The sequence below is a fragment of the Loxodonta africana genome, chromosome 10 (genome assembly GCF_030014295.1).
Source record: "Loxodonta africana isolate mLoxAfr1 chromosome 10, mLoxAfr1.hap2, whole genome shotgun sequence".
NCBI classification, from domain to species: domain Eukaryota; kingdom Metazoa; phylum Chordata; class Mammalia; order Proboscidea; family Elephantidae; genus Loxodonta; species Loxodonta africana.
In genome coordinates, this window is record NC_087351.1 from 35,027,803 (window position 1) to 35,051,806 (window position 24,004).

At 48.0% G+C, this 24,004-nt stretch overlaps 2 protein-coding genes across 17 annotated transcripts; both read left to right on the forward strand.

Moving 5' to 3' along the window:
• The first annotated feature begins 8,662 nt into the window (after positions 1-8,662).
• On the forward strand, positions 8,663-17,522 carry DCAF11 (DDB1 and CUL4 associated factor 11). Of its 16 annotated transcripts, none has more exons than XM_023540098.2 (15): positions 8,664-9,135; positions 9,367-9,600; positions 10,813-10,976; positions 11,241-11,368; positions 11,645-11,709; positions 12,021-12,121; positions 12,356-12,502; positions 12,711-12,765; positions 13,120-13,188; positions 13,527-13,584; positions 13,682-13,867; positions 14,314-14,467; positions 15,250-15,402; positions 16,416-16,522; positions 16,621-17,522. In XM_023540098.2, the coding sequence occupies exons 2-15, from the start codon at positions 9,446-9,448 to the stop codon at positions 16,753-16,755; spliced, it is 1,677 nt and encodes a 558-aa protein (XP_023395866.1). In that variant the 5' UTR covers positions 8,664-9,135; positions 9,367-9,445; the 3' UTR covers positions 16,756-17,522. The 16 variants fall into 16 exon arrangements, with proteins under 16 accessions (XP_023395874.1, XP_023395866.1, XP_023395867.1 ...); XM_023540099.2 differs by having other exon boundaries at positions 9,372-9,600; XM_023540100.2 differs by having other exon boundaries at positions 9,421-9,600.
• A 2,903-nt stretch (positions 17,523-20,425) lies between these two features.
• Positions 20,426-23,770, forward strand: FITM1 (fat storage inducing transmembrane protein 1). The gene is made up of 2 exons (XM_064292331.1): positions 20,426-20,691; positions 21,066-23,770. Exons 1-2 carry the CDS (start codon positions 20,426-20,428, stop codon positions 21,676-21,678), a joined length of 879 nt encoding a protein of 292 aa, XP_064148401.1. The 3' UTR covers positions 21,679-23,770.
• Positions 23,771-24,004: the final 234 nt, after the last annotated feature.

The following is a 24,004-nucleotide window of genomic DNA, read 5'->3' on the forward strand; positions in this document are numbered from 1 at the left end:
GGAGACTGCCTGATTTATCGCCTAACCTCCCATTTACTTTATCTGTAAAGTGGAGATGTATGTACACCTCATGGAGCCCTGGTGGCACAGTAAAGAGCTCTGTTGACCGAAATGTTGACAGTGCTCCTTGGAAACCCTAGGGGGCAGTTCTACTCTGTCCTATGGGGTCACTATGAGTCAGAATCGAATACACTTGGCAAGAGGTTTTTTTTTTATCTACACCTGATTTAGGAAATAATATTGGAGTCATTATTCTCTGTTTTTGAGCATAGAGAATGTGACCAGCTGTGGAGCTGAACTCACAAGGACACATCAACCGAGCCCTGACATATAAAGACAATAGCTAGGACAATCTTGGAAAATATCTGTTAGGGAATCTTTCACATAAACCAATCAAACAGAACACAAAAGACTTTCTACTCTTATCTTTTTCTATTAGCATTTAGTGGATAGGAAATTTGTTGGACCAATGAGGACCCTCCTGACTGAAACCTGTACCAATCATTGTTAAGAAAGACGATTCCAAATGTAGAATCACAGAGATTTAGCAGTTTCTAGCAATCTGTGAAGAGGTGAAGCTTTCAATGGTTTTGCCCATTTGTAGTATTAATATATACTGATGATTCTGTAACATTCCTTGGACTCAGGCAGACATGGCTCTAGCAGCATGCTTGTCTGTTTTCCCACTTTTGCCTTTTTGAATATATGCCGAATAAAACTTTCTTTTTTGCTTAACTAAACTTTGTGATGTTTTTTACCCTAAAACACACTTCATTGTGTTGTTGGGAGGATTACAAGTCAGTGAATGTAAGGAGCTCAGAACTGTGCCTGGCACCAAGTAACCATTTAATGTAGTATGTTAGCCATCATCAACTTTCCATCCTGTATCAATTAGAATTGGCCCTGTAAGTCAACATTTTATATTACTGATGTTACAGTTTAAGAGAAAAACGAGTAACATAAATAAAATTTAGAGGGGAAAGAAAAGAGACTTGGAAATAAGTCCCTCCAGGTAAAAGGCACAGAAATGGGGTTCCAGGCACTTTTTGTCTATCTAAGTGCATGGTGACAGGAAGGTGTTAGCCTTAAAAATGATTTTGTCAATGAGAATGAATTTGGGCTGCATGCCCTTACAGCTCCAGATAAATAATAAAACATGATTAGCAGATTTTTAATTAACCTTTTTATTTTAAAATAAAACCGCACAAAGCAAATGTATAGTTTAATAAAGTATTACAAAGTGACTATCACTGTGTGGGGTAAAGAATTACTTTACCTCTGATAATTTGGCCTTTGTCCTTGGTCCTTGAAAGATAGCTTTAAACCCTTGGAATTTCCCGAGTATTTAAAGTGTCTTTGTTATCTAGATCTCTAGATCACACCTGGGAATCACACCTGGGTGGGGGCTGGACTGACCAGAAAGACCACCTGTTACCATCAAGTTGATTTCTACTCATAGGACAGAGTAGAACTGCCTCATAGGGGTTCCAAGGCTGTAATCTTTACAGACTCTGCCACATCTTTCTCCCGAGGAGCAGCTGGTGGGTTCGAACCTTTTGGTTAGCAGCCAAGCGCTTTAAACACTGTGCCACCAGGACTCCAGAAAGACCACCACATGGACTGAAATTAACTAACTTCAGGGGAGGGAATTCTATCATGTGATTTCCTGCATTGTTTCTGTTACCAAGGTGGTATTTTCCAACTACTGATCCTTCCTGTTTATTTCCAACTTTCACATTCCAATCTCCAGTATTTATCAATGCATCTTGATTGCAAGTGTGATCAATTTCACACTGCAGTGGTTTGTAAAAATCTTCAATCTCTTTGGCATTAGTGGTAAATTTGAATAGTAGTCAGATTAACTGGACTTCTTGTGGGCATATGGATATTATTCTATCACTGACAGCATTGTCTTTCAGGATAGATCTTGAAATGTTCTTTTTGACAAGGAGGGCAACACCATCCCTCTTCAATTTGTCATTCCTGGCATGGTGGACCATAGGATTGTCCAATTCAAAATGGCCAAGACCAGTCCATTTCAGCTCACTAATTCTAGAGTATTATCTTCAAGTGCTCCATTTCATTTTTGACAATTCCCAATTTTCCTTGATTGATACTTTGTACATTCCACATTCTGATTACTAATGGATGTTTGCAGCTGTTACTTCCCATTTTGAGTCATGCCACAACAGCAGATGAAGGTCCCAAAAGCTCTACTCCATCCACATAACCAAAGTTAACTCTCCTTTAAGGAGGCAGCCCTTCCCTAGTCGTATTTTGACACATTTGAACTATGGTGTTGGCAAAGAATATTGAATATACCATGGACTCTGAAAAACAAACAAACCTGCCTTGGAGAAAGTAGAGCCAGAATACTCCTTAGAAGCAAGGATGGTGAGACTTCATCTTGCTTACTATGGACATATTATCAGGAGGAACCAATCCCTAGAGAAGGACATCATGCTTGGTAAAGTAGTGGGTCAGCGAAAAAGAGGAAGGCCTTCAACTAGATGGATTGACACAGTGGCAGCAACAATGGGCTCAAATATATCCACTATTGTGAAGATGGTGCCGGACCAAGCAACATTTCGTTCTGTCATAGGTAAGGTCATAATAAGTGGGAGCCAACTCGACCGCACCTAACAAGGTGGGGGGTGGTGGCTAATTCAACCAATTGTGATGAAGCCAATAGAGGCTGTGGACTTGGAAGATCCATGGGATTCCTGGTTGGTGAAAGACATCAATGCATACAGAAGGGTAGTGGTCCCTTGGGACATGGAAGCTCCATGCTGGTAATCCTCCCAGACTTCCTCAGATGCATCAATTTGTATCCCTTTGATTACAATTAAAGCTGTACCCTTATTGTCATGGATTGAATTGTGTCCGCCCAAAATATGTGTTAACTTGGTTAGCCCAAGATTCCCAGTATTGTGTGGTTGTCCTCTGTTTTGTGATTATAATTTTATGTTAAAGTAGATTAGGGTAGAATTGTAACATCCTTACCCAGGTCTCATCCCTGATCCAATGCAAATGGAGTTTCCCTGGGGTGTGGCCTGCACTACCTTTTATCTCTCAAGAGATAAAAAGGAAAAAAGCAGAGAGGGGGGACCTCATACCACCAAGAAAGCAGTGCTGGGAGCAGAGCATGTCCTTTGGACCCTGGGTCCCTGCCAGGAGAATCTCCTAGTCTGCCAAAAGATTGATGAGAAGGCTGACAGAAAAAAGAGAAAGGCTTCCCCTGGACCTAACACCCTGAATTTGGACTTTTAGCCTACTTTATTGTGAGGAAATAAATTTCTCTTTGTTAAAGCCATCCACTTGTGGTACTTCTGTTATGGCAGCACTAGATGACTACGACAGTTATGTATACCACTTCTGTAAGTTCTGTGAGTCCTTTCAGCAAATTATCCAACACAAAGGACTAATGGGACCCAGTAGATCAGAAGTGAGGGGGCTGAGGTGGGACTTCCAGGCTTGTGTCTGGCGACCTGAAGGAGAGGGAAACTCCAAATTCGTAGCCAGCAGGTCAGAAGGGAGGGTGCCATATGGACTCCCAAACTTGCAGCTGGTGTCTGCCTCTTTGGCAGCCTGAAGGACGGTGTCCTTTTAAATTGTGAGAACTGACCTAGCTCCTGGTGCAGAAAGAACCACAGCTACGAAGGTGGCGTTAGAAGCGACACACTTTGTAAAATCATCACCCAGGGAAAGAAATGAAACTTTGCCGGACACCAAAGCCCCTTGCCTGTGCTCCCCATCCCAATCACAGCACACTTCCTCCTGCCATAAGTATCCACTGTGGTGAGTGGTAATCATTTCCTTGCATTTCTTTATAGTTTTACCACACCCAAATGTGCATCTCTAGACACTATAGTTCACCCTTTCCGATTTTTCAAAAATTTCATGTCTTGTCTCTTAATCTACAGGTTCTTTCTTTCAATTTACCTGTCAAGGAATGAAGGCCTAGATGCTCAATTCGTAGATTGATTCATTCACTAGGGGTTGTAAGGCAGCTGCCTTCGGTCATAATAGCTGGAATACTTTTACAAAGTATCATACTTTCCTTCATCTTCTATTTCATTACCAGGTGGTTCAATATATACAGAAACAGCAAGATAACTGCTTGATTCTTTTCCTTTATTTACCATCTTCAAGGTAATGATTTGGTTTCCTATTATTCTTTAAGAAAAGTGACCACTTAGTTATACAAATATACAAAGTCATGGATTTGAACATATTTAATGTTTATTAGGAGCCCCTGGGTGGCGCAAACGGTTAAGTGCTTGGCTACTAACCGAGAAGCTAGTAGTTCGAATCCACCTAGAGGTGCCTTGGAAGAAAGGACTGTTGACCCACTTCTGGAAGATCACCGTCATTGAACACCCTGTGGAGTACTCTGAAACACATGGGGTTGCCATAAGTTAGAATCAACTCAATGGCAACTGGTTTTGTTTTTCAATGTGTATTAAATTATCCTTATTATGCTCAAATTGTCCTATCTTTGGCCATGGGAACTTGGCTCCTGAGTCCTTTTGACATGACCATAATATTCTTTGCTGACTTCCCTGCTATCTGGTATATAAAAAAAAAAAATCTTGTACATTTCCTGCCCCAGACCTGGAATCAAACATTTCTCCAAGAAAATCTGGTTTCTTCTGGTGGGAAATGGCATTTTAAGACCACAGTCTCAGTGCCAGAAGTGTTCATGGCTACTGGATTGATCATTGTTTCTAGACCTTTTCAGTGGACAAAGATAGGAAAATAAAACATATAAATAAAAGTATCAGTTCCTGCTGATACTCCCTATTCAAACTCCAGGTTACAGGGTTTTAGCCTTTTCTGTATTACATCTGTAACTCCTGTCCTCCACACAAAATGTTCTGGTTCTTAGCAACACCGGACACGAGAGTGTTAGAATATCTCATAATTACTCAATCGCTTTATAGTCAACACACTTTAAATTCCCAGATAAATTAGTACTTTCCCTCTTCCTCCTACACAGAGAATGCTACAAGAAGACCATGTAGACACATGCATGGGCATCAGTCAACTCAGAAAGCAAAACTTTCCCTTCATGTTGCCCATGTCCCAAAAGCCTTGTGCAGTCACCAGGCTGGGGACTGACACGAGAGGGGCTAGCCAGACAAAGAGAAATTCGTTTTTCTTCTCTCTTCTCCAGCCCAGCCCGCCCTCTAGTGGAGATGTTAATGAACAGGAAACAGCCCAAGGCAGGTCAAACAGGAAGTCAGCCTGCTGACATTTACTTAGCAATTACCTGAAAAACAAAATTAAAAACCAAAGCCACTGCCTTTGATTCAATTCTGACTCACAGGCATCCTATAGGACAGAGAAGAACAGCCCCATAGGGTTTCCAAGGCTGTAAATCTTTATGGAAACAGGCTGCCACATCTTTCTCCCAGGAGCGCTGGTGGATTTCAATCAGCGACCTTTTGGTTAGCAGCCAAGTGCTTTAACCACGGTGCCACCAAGGATCCTGCAATTAGCAGAACTGGTTCTAAAATAACATAGGATTTCATCTCTGGATCCTTTTGAAACTTGCCATGTTGCTTGGTGACAATTTGTATAAAGTGCTTTTCATTTGGGCAGCCTCTACTCTCCCCAACTACACTTAAAGCCACAAGAAGTTTCAAAACCATGAGAGGGAAGGTGAACAGAGCTTATAAAAATTATCTATTAATTACATATTAAGTAATTACAATTTTCTAAAGAAATGCCACTTTATTTCTCTCGATAGAACACATATAAAGGCCTTTACATTTGGAAAATTACAGGTCACAGTGACAAAACCAAGAGTTCATAAGCTTAAAAATCTTTTACATACAAAAATTAGTCAATGGATCCAAAGATGAAATCCTATGTTATTTAACATTTGATTTGATGTTAAAGAGGACTCATTTTGGTCATAAAACCCCAGCATTGTTTAAAAAAAATTTACTGTGACTTTAAAATATTTTACTCAATAATATACAAGTTCCATGTTACAATTTGAATTAACAAGATTTTATTCAGGTTTAAGCCGGATTAGTAAATAAGGAGAAGCGGTAGAAAAACAATCAACAATTCATTATTAAGGAGGTGAGTTTAACAGATTTTTTTTTCTGACCCTCAGGTGCACAAATTATATTCCTAATCCTTTGTTCACAATACACCTTTGTCACTGGTTAATGTAAGGCCTTCTTCATTTTATTATTTGTTTAATGACAAAAGGAACCCGGATATTTTTAGACTTTATGCAAAATTGAAACCATTGTTTTTGCATCTACCAGGTGGCGTTGCCAGAAGTCCTCACCACCACTTTTTTTTTTTTAACTTAACAATGTAGTTTTTACAATAACCCATGGTATAAAAATAGAAGACTACAGTATGTTTTTAATGATGGCATGGTATTTTACTGTCTATACCATGTAGACCACAGGTTATTTAACTAATACCATGCTGTAGAGTATTTAGATCTATTTTGCTTCCAGTGTTTCACTGTTATTAATAATTGCTATACTGAACATGGAAACCCTGGTGGCTAGTGTTTAAGGGCTATGGCTGCTAAACAAAAGGTCAGCAGTTTGAATCTACCAGGCGCTCCTTGGCAACTTTGGGGCAGTTCTACTCTGTCTTACAGGATCACTATGAGTTGGAATCGACTCCACACAACCGGTGTGTGGTGTTATGCTGAACATAAATCTTTATGCAGGTCTGGGCTCGAATTCTGGAAGTGGTGCTACTGGGTCAAAGTGCAAGGATGTGAGGGAGTCTGGCTGGTGGAGACACCCGCGTTCTCGCAGATAAGAAATTCTCCTGGGAAGGAGCTGAGGTGGAAACAAGCAAGGCGTTTGTGGACATATATACTCGACAGAAGTAACAAAAAATGAAGTTGGTATAAAACAGACAACCAGGGTTGAAAATCTGTATTTGAAACAATAAACAACAGTGAATCACTCGTAGGTTAAGGAATAAACACTACATTAAGAGGATACTTCCTGCAGATCAACGGAGGGAGAGAGGCATGAAGTAATGGAAATTCGACCTTGGGCGGTAACTGTGAAACAGTTTCAACTAATCAGCTGAAGAATCTACAGGTTAAAGAACCGAATTTAAAGGGCAAAGAGGAAGGAAAGATTATTTCTGAAAATGATTCCAGACTGTCCAGGCTGGAAAATCCAGAAACCATGGAATCCTAAGGTTATAGGGCACAGACAGTAAGTACTCTGGCAACAGGGGATGGGTGCCCTGCAGAATCGGCTACATAATTTGTGCGCCCCAGCACAAAATGAAAATGCAGGCGTTTGTTCAGAGTTAATATTAAGAATTTCAAGACAGCGACTGCAAAGCATTAAACCAAGCGTGGGGCACTTCTAAATAAAGAGCTCTGTAGGACTGCACAGATCGCATGCCCATACGGCCGGCGCTGGCCTAGTGGTCTAGGGACCAGGAGGTGTCGCCCGAAGGACAGAAAACACCCTCATCATCTTAGGGTAGGCGAGCCCCAGAAGACAGGCCCAAGGGAACTAAGGGCCCTCACTCCCCTCACTACCAAAGGGCGCTCTGGGCGGATGAAAGCTCGCGCACGCCTAAGGGAGTGCAGGGAGTGCAGCACCGACCCAGACGTTTGCGCTGGGCACAACGAGGTCACTGTCCCTCCCTTCCCCAACAGAGCCCGGGCAAGGATCCCGAGACGTGGCAAGTCCCGGCCTTGGACTCAGCTCAGTTACTCATAAACCCGGATAAGAGGATGGGAGGCGGCGGTCGTGCACATCCTGGACCTGAGTCCAGGGGCGGGAGGCCCCACGAGGACACACAACCTAGGCAATCCGTGCAGTGAGGTGCCTAAGGGGCAACTAAAGGAACCCACGGGAAGCGGAAAGGCTCATAGAGGCCAACAGGTGCTTTAGGGGGAGTCTGCAAAGACCGCGGGGAGGGGCCAGGGATCACCTAAAAAGATGAGGGAGCGGCTAGGGGTCGTCTACAAAGGGCCATCCCCATGACAACGAGGCTTCCGGAAGCTAAACCCTGGAGGGAGAGTGTGGAGGCCTGGGGTCCACATCTGTGACGTGAAGACACCCCAAACGCGCTGGGATATGGAGTTCGTGCTTCGGAAAGAGCCGACTGAAGCCAGCGAAAAAAGAACGGCTCAAGCAGGGGAAGTTTCGGGATTGCCTGAAAAGTGCGAAGCGATAGGAACTTCAGGAACCGGCAGCAAGTTGTATCCCTTGCTAAGGTGTCTCGGTAGCGAATCACCAACCGGTTCTTTTGTAAGCCCCGCCTCTATGCCATTAAGTCCCGTTCCGTTGTCCCCGATCCAGGAAGCAGCCGGTTCCCCCCATACTACCTCCTCCCAACAGGAGTAAACGCCCCTCTTCTATCCTGCGCTTTCTTCTCCCCTCAGCCCCCTGGCGCAATGGTTAAGAGCTCAGCTGCTAACCAAAAGGTCGGCAGTTCGAATCCACCAGTCGCTCCTTGGAAACCCTATGGGACAGTTTTACTGTCCTACAGGGTCGCTATGAGTCGGAATGGACTCGACTGCATCGGCTTTTTTTTTAAGCCCTCTCAAGCTCTTTCTCCCGCCCACCTGCCAATCACCATGCTGCACTGGCCAGTTAGCGGGCCGGGGGGGCGGGACCACTAGGAGCGTCGCATGACGTAGGCGCTCCGCCGGCCGGGAAGCCGGGCGTTGCGTGACGAAGAGGCGCGTGACGGAGGAGCGGTTGGCGATGATATAGCGGCAGTCGGTGTAAACAAGGCCTCGGGCAGCTGCGTCCTGCGACCGTTCCTGGCTGGTGGGTGGTCTAGCGCGGACCGTAACCTCTGGCTCCAGCGGCTGGTGCTTCCCGGCGTCCTCCTGCCTCCTCTTTGATGTACGCACCCCCGGCACCCCACGTGGGCGTGAGGCAGAGGAAGGAGGGCGGTCGGCCGAATTCTAACCTCATTGGCTGTCACTGCTGCCTTCTTTCGCAAGAGACCGCTCTGATTGGTCGGTATGGGGGGCGTCGGAGGTCTCTGAGTCCTAAAGCTTCTGATTGGCTAGATGAGATAAGCTAGTGCGGCACTTTCTTCCGCGAGGGGTTTTTATTGGACAGCCGGAGTGGTTACCTGAGACTTCACTTCCCCCAGGGACTTTGATAGGTGAGTTTGGGGTAGAAAACTGAGAAATTCTTCAAATTATTTTCATTGGTGAGTTAGGGTAGCGCCTTAGCCTTTACTCTGCATTCTTTGCTTCACAAGATTGGGAAAGATTTGTGTTCCTGAAGGCTTGGGAGTTGTCACTTGCTAAAGAGAAGGGATCTGAGTTCCTAGGAAGGGTCATTCTCCTAGAAATAGTTACCGCCCGATCTCAGGAGATCCTGATATTTCTAGAGCAGGCTTTGCTTCACTAAACCCAAGGAGTTGACAGGAAGAGCCCCTGCACAGGTCCTAAGGATGCTGTGAGCAGAAGATGGGATCACGGAACAGCAGCAGTGCAGGATCCGGGTCCGGAGACCCCTCTGAGGGCTTGCCCCGAAGAGGGGCTGGCCTTCGACTGAGTGAGGAAGAGGAAGAGGAGGATGAAGATGTGGATCTGGCCCAGGTACTGGCCTATCTCCTCCGCAGGTAACTTACTTTCTAGTGTGTCCCCAACAGGCACCACCACAGTTCCTTGATCCCACCTCTCAGGCAGGAAAGTTACAGAGGAGAGGGAACAGGGTTGGCCCAGGGCAGCTGTTCTGTGTGAGCAGAACAGCCTTTCCCTGCTAGGCACCCGTGGCACTCAGCTCCATACCCAGTAAGAGTGGTTACCTTGCCTAGGGAGGGCCACCGAGAGGACCCACTCTTGTGTTTGAGGGGGTGGTCAGGGCAGCCTTTCTGGCTATGACTACACAAATGTAATCTGTTTTCTAAGTAAGTAGAAAAAAAAAAAAAGGGCCCTGGTGGGAAAGGAGTGAAGTGAGGGGTGAGGACAAGAGTTGGGAAGGGGAGTTGAACTTTAGCAAAGCCATTGTTATGTGATACGAGGCCATGTGGGTGTACTTGAAAAAACAGGTTTAAACTGACCTACCGCTAACCCTGTTCTTGAGAAAGAATGACTTGAAGAGAGTGATCACAAAGAATTGACAGGAAAGGGGTGCTTTTGGCTTCTGGGGATAAGATGAACTTGGGGATCCCTTCAGACGCTGAGTTCTATACTGAATTTCTCAGGCAGAGGCTCAGAAGGAAATGCTCTCAGAATTCTTAGCTCTTTGGGAAGTCAGCTTAGTTAGATCCGTCAACCTCCAGGGCATGTAGTGGTTCTCTCCTCCTGCTCCAAGAGTGAGAATCTGTTTCCTACTGTGTCCTGTATGAACCAAAAGACCAAACCTGTTGCCCTCAAGTCGATTCTGACTCATAGTAATCCTATAGGACAGAGAAGAACTACTCCATAGAGTTCCCAAGGAGCAGCTGGTGGATTTGAACTGCCATCCTTTTGATTAGCAGCTGAGCTGTTTACCACTGTGCTACCAGGGCTCCCTGTGTCCTATTAAAAAAAAAAAACCAAACCCATTGCCATCAAGTCAATTCCAACTCATAGAGACCCTACAGGAAAGAGTAGAACTGCCCCATAGTTTCCAAGGAGCGCCTGGTGGATTCAAACTGCCCACCTTTTGGTTAGCAGCCATAGCCCTTAACCACTATGCCACCAGGGTTTCCCTGTGTCCTATAGAAGACTGAAAATAACAGTCTAGTTAGCCTCAAACTCTCAAAATGGGGACAGTATGAGGGCTTGAGTATCAGGTGGTCTAAGAACTGGATAGCCACTGACCCTGAATTTGGTTGGTTTGGGGGAAGGGGTTCCCCCCTTTATCATGGGGGTTCTCTCAACAGAGGCCAAGTGAGGTTGGTGCAGGGCGGAGGTGCAGCAAATTTGCAACTCATCCAGGCCCTCTCTGACTCAGAGGAAGAGCATGACAGTGCCTGGGATGGTCGCCTGGGGGACCGATACAACCCACCTGGTAAGAAGGAAAGCAGACCAAGACCCTAAAGTTGGAAGACTAATTAGAGAACAGTTTTTGTTGTTGTTTTGGTGAAGAACCATGGGTTAAGATGAAAGAAGAAAAAAATGAGATAATTCAGGGAATGAGGGAGTCCTTACAGCTCCAGTATATTCAGCCAGCCACTTTGAGTGAGCCCCATCTTTTTACATTTTGGGTATGGTTATGGTAAGTGTCCTCTGGGGCTAGGAGACCTAGGATGAAACTTCTCCTTGGTACTCACAGTGGACGCAACCCCTGACACCCGAGAGCTGGAACGCAATGAGATCAAGACACAAGTGGAATTGGCCACAGGGCGTCTGGGTCTCAGGCAGGCAGCCCAGAAGTACAGCTTTCCTCGAATGCTGCACCAGGTAGGCCTTTCCACCTCTAGCCTGACTGCAAGAGGCCTGCTGAGATAGCCAGAAGCTCTGCCAGCCACAGAGAGGAGGGAAGTAAACTTTCCAAGAAAGACTCAAATACTTGAGCTGGGGAATTCTTGGCCAGCTGCATCAGAGTTTTGTGGGGCAGACTTCTGTGTGTGGAATCTATGTCTGTAGCAGGAGTAGTATCTTTGGAGGAGGGAACTTGGTATGGCTGAAGGGGTCCTCTGTTTCTGCTAGCAGTATTCCCCAATCCCTTCCATTTAGAGAGAACGGGGCCTCTGCCACCGGGGAAGCTTCTCCCTTGGAGAACAGTCTCGAGTGATGTCTCAGTGAGTATGGGGCTTGGTGGAGAGACTCGAAGGGTCAGATAGGTTTTATCACCTAAACTTTGAAGGGGCAGGTGTGCAAGGATCCTCAGAGATAATAAAGTTAGATTAACTGGGGTTGCAGCTTTGAGAGTAAACGGAGGAGGAAAGTATAGAAACTTTGAGGATGGCAAAGCAGATAAAAGAAAAGGGATTATACCCAAAGTCAAAAGGGTGCATTGTACTGATGTCCCAGCTCTGTTAGCATTCTACTGACTGGGAGTCCTAGTTCACACTGATCTCCCCTTACCCTCACATTCCCTCTGCTTCCCCAGCTTCTTGCCCAATGATCTGGGCTACACTGACACCTACTCTCAGAAGGCTTTCTGTGGTATCTACAGCAAAGATGGTCAAATCTTCATGTCTGCTTGCCAAGGTACCAGACCCTGGTCCCATAAACTGCCCTTTCCTGGAACAGAGAACATTCTCCCTGACTGAACTAGAAGGCCCCAGACCCAGGGAGCTCAGACCCTGGCCTTGGCATGCTTAGCCAGAACATGTTTCCCATGATGAAAGAAAGATCCCACAGATACCCTGAGTGAGAGAGGTCTGATCAAGAGAGGACCCAAGGAGGGTGTTCCCTAATTCTGTCTGATGCCCACTTACACAGACCAGACTATCCGACTGTATGACTGCCGGTATGGCCGCTTCCGTAAATTCAAGAGCATCAAGGCCCGGGATGTAGGCTGGAGTGTCCTGGATGTGGCCTTCACCCCTGATGGAAACCACTTCCTTTACTCTAGCTGGTCTGATTACAGTGAGTATGCACCAGACTTCATTGTCTCTGCAACCTGAGATGTGAGGTCTTCATACTCCCATCTCCTCTGAATCAGGATTCCACGCCTCATCCGGGATGATCACTCCCAGGGTGCTCTGACATCCTTGCCTTTGTTCCTTCTCTTCCCTGCCATCTCTTCCACTCCCCTTCCCCCAGCCCTGAACAATTCTTGTTTCTCTTTTCTTAGTTCATATCTGCAGCATCTACGGGGAGGGAGACACACACACTGCCCTGGATCTAAGGTACTGGCTTCCCTTCCTAGTCAGTCTCATCATAAACTTCTCAAGAAAGGTTCTCCAGGAGCAAACCTCTTGAACTGGAGTCCCTGTTTAGAGGAAAAGAAGTACACTTGTTTCAAATTGCACGTGAATTTCTGGGAGGGAGCCACCCATCCTGCCTACCAAAGAAACAGGGTAAAATAGAGGGTCGCAGGATAATTTCTCGGTTCTCACTGAAGTGGTCCACGTTCTGGCACATGTTGGCAGGACTTCTTTTTCCCCTTCGAAGTGTGCCGTACACCCCTTGTCAGACCCCATGTAGATTAACAAAGGCTGAGGGGAAGCCCACTTAACCAGCTCATTCTTGGCTCTTTTCAGGCCAGATGAGCGTCGCTTTGCTGTCTTCTCCATTGCCGTCTCCTCAGATGGACGAGAAGTGCTAGGAGGGTAAGTATTTTGCAGGGCATGTCTTTCTTAATGAAATAGGAGTTCTTCAGGATCAGCTCTGCTGTTAAAGAGATTGCACTGGACACCTCTACCTCATCAGCTATGGAGGACATCTAGCCCTTCTCCAAGGTCAAGGTTTATGAGTTACTTCATCTCTTGCTCACCATTTCCCCAGCACAAGACGGGAGCTCTGTGCAAACACAGCTAACTCCTGCTTTTTGTACAAGGAGAGGAGCTTGCCCCTCAACAGGACTTCTCCACAGGGACTCTCCAGAGCATTCATGGCATCATTCCTCTTGGTCCTGGCTCCAGGGTCCTCTTTACTCTTTCCCTTTCAGGGCCAATGATGGCTGCTTGTATGTCTTTGACCGAGAACAGAACCGGCGCACCCTTCAGGTATTGCTCCCAAGACTTAGAGCCTCTGCCTCCTGTTTCATGACCTGTCATAAGACCTAGAAAGAAATCCTAGGTATCCTGCCCTCCTCCCCCTTAGATTGAGTCCCACGAGGATGATGTGAATGCAGTAGCCTTTGCTGACGTAAGCTCCCAAATCCTGTTTTCCGGGGGAGACGATGCTATCTGCAAAGTGTGGGATCGACGCACCATGCGGGAGGATGACCCCAAGCCTGTGGGTGCACTGGCTGGACACCAGGATGGCATAACCTTCATTGACAGCAAGGTGGGCAGGGGAGGCAGAACTGCACAGCCAACCTACCTATTAAGCTTCTAGTTGTCTAGGAGGGTGTGAAAGTGGACCAGTGTGGGAACTTGTCAAGCTCTTTATTAGCCAAGGTTTACAAGAGCTAGAGTTTAGGGGAGGGGCTTAAGCCAGGAAACACGAGATCCATCTGTACCTACTAGTCCTCAAGGAACAGGGCAGGGCTATAGACAAGTAGAAGAGAACCTAATCCAGATTAGAATAAGAGGACCAGGCAGTGGCCTGGGCAAAGAAATGAAAACCTCACCAGGAGGAGCTACCTGAGGCAGAAAACCAAAGGTGAGCTCACCTGGGAGAAGAACACAAAGGACTGACATTCTTCCTCCTGCACTAGAGAAGGGGAACCGACTGACAGGCACCAACATTTGCAAGCTCTGATGCTTTCCTATTCATCTTTGGATTCCCAGGGCGATGCCCGATATCTCATCTCCAACTCTAAAGACCAGACCATCAAGCTTTGGGACATCCGGCGCTTTTCCAGCCGGGAAGGCATGGAAGCCTCACGCCAAGCTGCCACACAGCAAGACTGGGACTACCGCTGGCAGCAGGTGCCCAAAAAAGGTGAGAGTGGAAGGGAGAACCTGTGATCGGAAGAGTTGGGAGCCAGGGTGGCAGGTCAAACACTTAACCACTGGTAAGGCTTGACATAGGCATAGTACATGTGGTTGTAGTTTGGAGCTGAGTCCTGGAGCACCCCTACCCCCACCCCACCCAACCATCCTGCTTGGCCAAGAATTAACTCTTTATTTGCTGGACCATGGCAAAGGCCAGGGGTTCCCAGGGTTCTGGGCAGGGGATCACTCCAAACCAGCCGATACAGAAATATTTCAGTATCTTCAAACAGCTGGACCACATTAGTGGATTGTCGTCATTGCTGATAGCTGCCGTTGAGTTAGCCTCTGACTCTGAGTGACCCCGTGCACAATGACACCAAACGCTGCCAGGTCCTGAGCCACTCCATGACTGTTGTGATCCGTGGGGTTTTCTCTGCCTGATTTACGGAAGTAGATCCCAGGCCTTCCTTTGTAGTCTGTATTAAACTAGAAACTCTGCTGAAACCTGCTCAGGACCATAGCACCACGTAAGCCTCCACTGACAAGTGGGGTGGTGGCTGTGCACAAGATGCAGTGGCCAGGAATCGAATCCAGGTCTCCCACGTGGAAGGCAAGAATTCTACCACTGAACCACCAGTGCCCCAGTGGACTATTAGGAGGGGAAAGAGCCACCAGTGGAGAGATGGAAAGGCAATGTCTCTGAGCATTGGTCTTTGCCAAGGACTGGTTGTACAGGAGAATTCAGAAGCAGACCCCCTAACCTAGGGCTCTCCCTGCATCCTCATCCAGCCTGGCGGAAGCTGAAGCTCCCAGGGGACAGCTCCTTGATGACCTACCGGGGCCACGGAGTGCTGCATACCCTCATCCGCTGCCGGTTCTCCCCCACCCACAGCACTGGGCAACAGTTCATCTATAGCGGCTGCTCTACCGGCAAAGTGGTTGGTAAGGACTGTGTCAGCTCAGGGGGCCTAAGGAAGGGCAGGGATGTTTCTCTGGCATTCCACCTGTAACCACCAGTGACCACCTTAAAAAAAAGTGCAGTGACGACTATAAGTGAAATTTAATTTAGTGTGGAGCAGGGGAGGCTTAAACAGAGAAAAAGAAGATACTCTGTTTATCAGCATTTTAAATTAAGAAATGGAGTATAGGAGTCTAAAACCAAAAAAAACAAATTCATTGCCATTGAGTCGATTCCAACTCATAGTGAGCCTGTAGGACAGACTAGAACTGCTGCATAGAGTTTCCAAGGAGTGCCTGGTGGATTCGAACTGCCAACCTTTTGGTTAGCGCCTATAGCTCTTAACCACTATGCCACCAGGGTTTCCATAGGATTCTAGTCAGTAAATATAATAAATTACAAAGAACATACTCAGTTCCATTTTGTAGCCAGTCAAAAAGAAGACTTGCAGATGAAAGGAGGGAACAGAGACAAAAAGAATGATGCAAAAAGACATCAGCAAGTAGTAAAGGACAGAGAGACACAGGCACAGATATAATGAGCCTATGACAATGCTGTGTCTGAGACAAGGCCTTCAGATAGAGATCCATGCAGAAAAAGAGAAAGACACACCCATTCCAAATATGGAGCAGCCAGCTCAGACATCTGCAGAGACAACCCATTGTTCACTGTTGTTTTACCTTCCAAGTCTCATGGGCTTTTTAGAAAATTTCTACTAGAAGCCACAGTTTTTTAACTGTGCTGTGTTAACTGTAGGCCCTGTGAAATTTAGCTAAGGGCCAGAGATACCCAGCCTCCACTAGCCAACCCCTCAACTTGAGTTAGGGAAAGGACCAGGGAAAAGAAACTGAGACCTAGCAGCCCTCTGGTGTGACCTTTGCTCATCTGGGGAAGCAGAAAGTTGCCTGAGAGGCAGGTAAGCACTGCTGCTCAGAGAGAGGAGAGTGGTTTGGAGGTCCTCTGGCGGCCCTGCTCTACTCTGGCCTTTTCTGGACAGTGTACGACCTCCTAAGCGGCCACATCGTGAAGAAGCTGACCAACCACAAGGCCTGTGTGCGTGACGTCAGTTGGCACCCCTTTGAGGAAAAGATTGTCAGCAGTTCGGTGAGGTTGCAAGGGCTAGGAAGGCCAGCGCATGTCGCGGGCTTGGGCCTGTGATGGGGAAGCATCCCCTTGACTACTTGCCACCTTCTGCCCCACAGTGGGACGGGAACCTGCGTCTGTGGCAGTACCGCCAGGCTGAATACTTCCAGGATGACATGCCAGAGTCTGAGGAATGCCCCAGTGCTCCCACCGCAACACCTCACCCTTCAACCACCTTTTCCTCTCCTCAGTAGATCTGACCTCCAGCTTCATACATGGGTGAGCCTTTTGACGAGCTCTCCACCTCTGCCTCCCTTTCTCCCACCTGGGGGATGTTTGGAGGAATTTCTGGCATTGGACTGGGAGAAACAGAAGCCCAGGCTTCTGGGCCCCAGCTGAGCCCTAGAGGATCCTCCTTGCGGGGCAGAGTGGTCTCACTCACATACACCCAGTTGGTTTGGATCCCTATCTCTGGGCAGGGTCTAGCAGGACTGCCATTATCTGGGGTGTGGCCTCTGCCACCAGAACTGTCCAGAGTGTTTTTAATCATGTTTGGATATTAGGTATTAGCTCCTAGAGTAATACGCCTGAGGCCAGGTCTGAACTGACTAGTCAGTGCCTCTTCATCCCTGCCAGGCCCTTTGCCCAAGCCTTCAAGCTGAGGATTAGACTGGCCAATCAGAGGGCTGCTGGGCATTCTTGTTCCTGAGGTCTTGATGGCTAGAGCTCTAGCCCTTTGGGGGAGGGTGGGATGGGTAATGGTGTTTCCTCAGCACCGTCCAGGGGTGGGAATTATGTCTTCTGTCTCATATGTCTGGGTTTTTGGGGGCAGGACACGCTGTGGTGTGAGGGGCAGGAGCTTCCAAAAGCTCTATGCAGCCCCACACAGTGTAGGCCCTCCCCACCCAGAGTGTCCCATCATGCTGGAGGCCAGCAGCTTCAAGGAGGAAGGCTGAGGTAGAACTCCTTTGTCCTCTCACTGGTTTTGGCTCCCTCAATAAACTTCCTGTGGGAAACCTGCCTCAGTGTCTTTCCTCTGTCTCTTTTATATCTAAGTTCTTTAGGCCTCTCACTTCAAGAAAACAAAGTTCTAACAAAGCCTTAGGTATCTCCTATATGGGAGAAAACAGTGCCCTGACACCCCTAAGATCAAGGGAAATGCCAAAACTTTACAACTCCCTCATCAACCTCACAAACTTCTCAGCAAGTAAACATAGGGACAGCAGGGGACTGAGCACATTCTAAGTTAGAGCCCAGGATTGCCCACATTGGCTGTGCCCTGGAGCTGGTACAGTCTACAGAAAAGGCAGCCCATGAACACAGAGCCACAGAGAACCTGGTTGACACTGACGCCAGGCCCCATCCTGGGCACTTCACACCTAAAACCTTATCCACCCTCATGGCCCCAGGCCCCACTGTATCAGTTGAGGAAAAGGAGAAGTGCAGAGGTCAGAGACATGCCCCAAAGCACACTGGTGGTCTTTGGGAGAGCTGGGATTCTCATCTAGCTCTGACCAGATCTTTCCACTACATTTCATTGTCTCTGAGGCAATTTTCAAACACCCCCAGGGTACTTGGAGACTTTCTCATTAAAATGCAGTATGCAAAGTAGGTAGTTTTAAAAGAAGAAATTGTCCAGGTCTTCAGCCTCCTGTGTTCTCCTTATGTTGATCTGCCTAGTGTGATGTCATGCCAGATCACCTTTCCCACCTGCCCTTTTTCAGTCCCCCCGTCACTTTACCTGAGAGGCCCCACTTACCTCACCCAGTACCTGAACTATCTCCAGGCACCAAACTAAGGGGCAAGTTAAGGTTTTTAGTGTCCCCAAAGCCTCATTTGTGCAAGGCCCCACAAACTGGCCGTGTTTCTCATGAAGAGATGGATTTTCAAGACAGTTTTAGCTATTACCAAATTTGTGAACGTTTTTTGTACTACTAACAGTTGTAATGAGAATTCAATCCAGAAGAAAAAAAAAAAAAATTAACTCCTAGGGCCTTCTTCTGGTCACAGGAAGTTAAAAAAAATAAATTTCAAATTATATCTTTTTTTTTTTTTTTACGGAGAAGTGTGATAAAATCTTTAGTAAAACCTTTCAAGCATAAAAAACAATCAGTTCTGTGGGGGAAGTAGAATAGATATATGATTTCTGACTTATGAAAATCTTGTGATATTTTGTAAATAGATGACAGTGAGGTGTTGAATCACTAGAGTGTTTAGATTCCATTGGATATATTTAAAAGAGTGATAATTTAAAATGCCAGTATGTATAACCAAAAAAAACTTGTTGCCATTGAGTCAATTCCAACTCATAGCGACCCTAAAGGACAGAGTAGAACAGCCTCATAGAGTTTCCAAGGAGCGCCTGGTGGATTTGAACTGCTGCCCTTTTGGTTAGCAGCTGTAGCTCTTAACCACTACGGCATCAGGGTTTCCCCTGTAAGTATAATACATTGGAAATTACTTCCTCTGCCACTATTTAAAATTATGATGAAAACTTCTATGTTAAAAATGTGCAAAGGGGTCTGTAAGTCTTAAAAATTCTTAGAGGGTCACCTTTCCCACCTGCAGGAAAGCTTGAAGGCCACTATGCTGAAGAATGGGGTCGTAAAGTATTACACTTTAGGGTCTGGAAGGAAGCGTGTTATCTAATCTGTCTTGATCAGTTTACAGATGAGGAAACTGAGGGCCGAGGAGGATTAATTGATTTTCCCAAAGTCATACAGTTGGGCCCAAAACCAGAGTGTCTGTGCTTGCTCATGCCTATTGCTACTTCATGTGGCCTTCACTGTGCTCTGAATTTCCATCACCAGTTTGAGGAATGAGGAAGAAAGACAAAAAGTGACCTCAAAACAGTTACTGAAAAAAGAGAATTCTCCTTGGGTAGGCTGCCCTCTACCCTGCTGCTTCAGCCCCAGAGGCCAGGCTGGGATGGCAAGGCTTATTATGTGGGGCCCCCTTGAGGCCCCAGGGTAATTGGTTGGGGGACAGAACTAAAGTTTCAGCGGACTCCAGGCTGGGGGCTTTCCTTCTAGGATCTCCCTCTGCCCCCGTCACCTGGGGAGCAAACCTGATCTTTAGAGCTCTTCAAGGCCAACTTGGGCCACCGTCATCTCACAACACTCCTTCCTCAGGACACTTCAGTGTCACTGTTGACCACAATAAACATGCAAATGAACAATGCCCCTGTAGATGGGATGCTTTGTGTACTGCACAATCACCACAGTTTACACAGCAGCCCTGGGGCCAAACTAGCCCTGGGAGCCCCTTCAGACAGGCAGGACCTGAGGCTGGACCATGCCCTAGGGTCACAGCGACCTGAGAGGATACTCTGCTGATGTGCCTCCTGAGGCCTGAGTGGGACACAGTACCATGGATACAGCCCCGCTAAATCCTGGCAGTGGTGGGCTCTTGTGCTCAGAGCCCCAGGAGAGGGGACAGGACCACACTGACGATGAAGCAGACACAGATTTTTTTTTAATGACTTCCAAGATGTGGTCAATTTTCTCTTCATGACCCCTGATTTCCCTGTGTAGCAAACACACAGTAAAGGAAGGGAGAAGGAGCCTTTGACTGACTAAACAGTGACAGGCTGTGGACAGCCCTGAACAGTAGGCCTGGCTCTGAGACATGAACATGGTTGGAGATGGGAACACAGAACTAGAGGGTCATGGGGACACAGGGCTAACAGGAAAGGACACAGGACACTGTCAGGACACACACCCAAGGCCAGGACCCTGCTGACGTGGCAGCCCTCAGCCCCGGCCCCTTGCTGCCCCCCGCCCCTCTCCCCCGCCTGCCAGCTGCCAACAGGGCTCTGTGCTGTGTCTGCCACACCTGTCACTGCCTGTCCTTGTCCAGGGGGGCCCCATCAGCCCCTCCTCAGCTGCCCAGCAGAGCAAGCAGTTAGTGGGGAGGGGAGGGAACATGGAGCGGGGGCCAGTGGTGGGGGCAGGGTCAGGGGCCAGGGCCCAGATCCGGGCACTCCTGGGTTGCCTGTTGAAGGTGCTGCTCTGGCTGGCCTCTGCCTTGCTGTACTTTGGAAGTGAACAGGCCGCCCGCCTCCTGGGCAGCGCCTGCTTTCGGCGCCTCTACCATGCCTGGCTAGCAGCAGTGGTCATCTTCGGGCCCCTTCTACAGTTCCATGTCAACCCTCGGACCATCTTCGCCAGCCACGGCAACTTCTTCAACATGTGAGTCCATTCAAGGCTGTGGGATCCCAGCTCCCTCCTCCAGGCGTCTGTCCTCCTGCCAGTATGGACACTAAAAATAGCTAGGAGGTTGAAGGGAAGGTGGGGGAGGGGGAGGGGAGGGAGCCTTGGGGGTACAGCGGAGCGGGAACAGGAGCAGGGCTGGAGAAGAAATATGGGCCCTAGAAGGCTGAGTGGTCCTCGAAGGAGATGATGAAATTTAAATGGGTGGAGGTTGTGGAGGGCATGGGAAGCAGAACCAGTGATAATGGGACACCACATGCCAGGATTGGAGACAGAGCAGAGATGGGAACACAGACACATTGGGGAGATAGGGCTGGGAGCATCTCAATAGCCTCCCTCTTCCCTACCCACAGAAAGTTTGTGAATTCCGCGTGGGGCTGGACATGCACCTTCCTCGGAGGCTTTGTATTGCTCGTGGTATTCCTGGCCACGCGGCGAGTGGCGGTGACCGCCCGACACTTGAGCCGGCTGGTGGTGGGTGCAGCCGTGTGGCGGGGGGCTGGTAGGGCCTTCCTGCTCATCGAGGACCTGACAGGCTCCTGCTTTGAGCCTGTACCCCAGGGCCTGCTGCTCCATGAGCTGCCGGACCGCCGCAGCTGCCTGGCTGCTGGCCACCAGTGGCGGGGCTACACTGTCTCCTCCCACACCTTCCTACTCACCTTCTGCTGCCTGCTCATGGCCGAGGAAGCAGCAGTGTTCGCCAAGTACCTGGCCCACGGGCTGCCCGCTGGCGCCCCCCTGCGCCTCGTCTTCCTGCTCAACGTGCTGCTGCTGGGCCTCTGGAACTTCTTGCTGCTCTGTACCGTCATCTACTTCCACCAGTATACTCACAAGGTGGTGGGTGCCGCAGTAGGCACCTTCGCCTGGTACCTCACCTATGGCAGCTGGTATCATCTGCCCTGGTCCCCAGGGAGCCCAGGCCATGGGCTCTTTCCTCGCCCTCACCCCAGCCGCAAGCATAACTGAAGAAATAAAGGCACATCAGGCCTGGCTCCGGCTCATGTCGTCATTTGGCTGGGGTCTGGAGACGGTAGGAAGGGTAAGAAGAGGGTCTGGTAGTCACTGGAGTTCTCAGGTGTTCTTTGTTGTTACTGACCTTGAATGCCCTTCCTTATGCTTGACCTCCATGCCTGCTGCTGTCCTTTCAGCCTCCTACTCCTTGCAAACTTCAAGTTTTCTGGGACTGTGATGTTGAGGAATGGCGCTGTTAAGATAGGTAACAGTCCCCTTAGGTATGGGCATCATTCTTGGCTGAGGAGGTGTTCCATCTCCAGCCTGGTTGTTTTGTTTTTCCTGCCCCCTCCACAGAATCTCCTCTCCCCCCTCCTCAGGGCCCTGCCCATCTCGGCACCCCACTCAGGGCCCCTTCCTACCCTGTCTTCCCCATAGGGGATCTGTGTCTGCTCATTTATTTAATAAAGGTTTATTAAGCCAAGCATAGTTCCACGCCATGTGAATAAGAAAGACAAGATTTCTGCTCTCTTGGGCCATATGGGCTACTGGGGGAGACATGATAAACACACAAAAATAGCAAATACTTGTTGTATTGCGCTTTGTCTGTGCCAGGCACTGTTCTAAGTTTCTAAGTTCTTTATATAAACACATTTAGTCCTCACAACAACAGCACTATGAAGTAGGTTTAGTAGCATTCTATTGTAGAGTTGGGAAAACTGAGGCACAGAGGTTAAGTAATTTGTTCACACCTAGAAAATAAGAGCCAGGATTACAAACCCAGACAATATGGGTTCATCATCTGTGCTCTGAACCAGGGGTCAGCAAACTACAGGCCACCTGTGGCCAGCTTTTGCATGGCCTGCAACCTAAGAACAGTTTTTACATTTTGAAATGGTTGAAAAAAAAATCAAAAGAATAATACTTTATGACACATGAAATTCTAATTTTAGTGTCCATAAAGTTTTATTGGAACACAGTCATGCTCGTTCATTTATGTATTGTCTATGGCTGCTTTACTTTGGACATGTTATCATGTGGGACCAGTCTCTGGAGAAAGACATCATGCTTGGTAGAGGGTCAGCCAAGGAGAGGAAGACCTTCAATGAAATGGATTGACACAGTGGCTGCAATGATGAGTTGGAACCTAACAATAATTGTGAGGATGGTACAAGACTGGGCAATGTTTTGTTCTGTTGTACATAGGGTCGCTGTGAGTTGGAACTGACTCAATGGCACCTAACAACAACATGGCTGCTTTCCTGCTACAATAACAGAGTAGTTGCTGGAAACTAAATAGTCCACAAAGGCTAAAATGTTCCCTATCTGGCCCTTCATAGAAAAATTTGCAGACCCCTGGCCTAAACCAATATGCTGTCCTGCCTCAAAAAATAAACTGGCTAATATCAGAGAGGTAAGTGCCATGAAGGAACTAAAACAGGTTTGTTTGTAATAGACTTGGAGGCAGGTACTTTTACAAAGAGTGATCGACAGAGTTCTCTTTGAGGAGGCGGCCAACAGAATGACAGCACGAACCAGCAGGAGGGAGTTTCAGCAAAGGGCAGCAAGAGCAAAGACCTTGCAGTTAGAAATGAACAAGACACTCTTGAAAAGCAAATGGCAAGTGCAGGTATTTGCAAGTGTAATGAATGAGGGGAAAAGCAGCAGAAAGTGAAGTTGGACGGGACACAGGTTGCAGCTGCCATGCAGGGGCTTAGAATGGAGCCTTTTGGATTTCATTCTAAGGTCAACAGGAGATTGTGAAATGGTTTTAAGCAAGTGAGGGACATGATACCGCTGCTGTGTGGAGAGTGGGTTACAAAGGAATGCAAGATATAACACTGGTCCGGGTGAGAACTGATGAAAGCTTACATCCGGATGGCGCCAGAGTCTAAGGGTCGCCGCATGGTCGAGGGAGCCAAGGGTCCACGTTGGCCGGGATAAAAGCACACCAGGTCTTGCTTCAACTCAGAAAAGATGTGGAAGGGGCCCAAGTAAGGCTTATCACTGTCCCAGGTCGAACAGGGGATGAAAAGAGCCGGCGGGGGTCTCAGGAGCCAGGGGTCAGGGAAATCAGAAGCTGGAAGGCGGGAATGAGGAGGCAGGAGGCGAGGAGGCGAGGAGGCGAGGAGGCGAGGAGGCGAGGAGGCGAGGAGGCGAGGAGGCGAGGAGGCAGGAGGCAGGAGGCAGGAGGCAAGAGGCGGGGCGTCAAGAGGGAGGAGGTAGAGAGACGAGCTGTGCGGAAGCGAGGATATGGTGAAGGCGGGGCGAGGAGGCGGGAAGTAGAGCGCCGGGCGGCGGGGAGGGTGGAAGCTAGACAGCGGGGAGTCGAAAGAAAGAA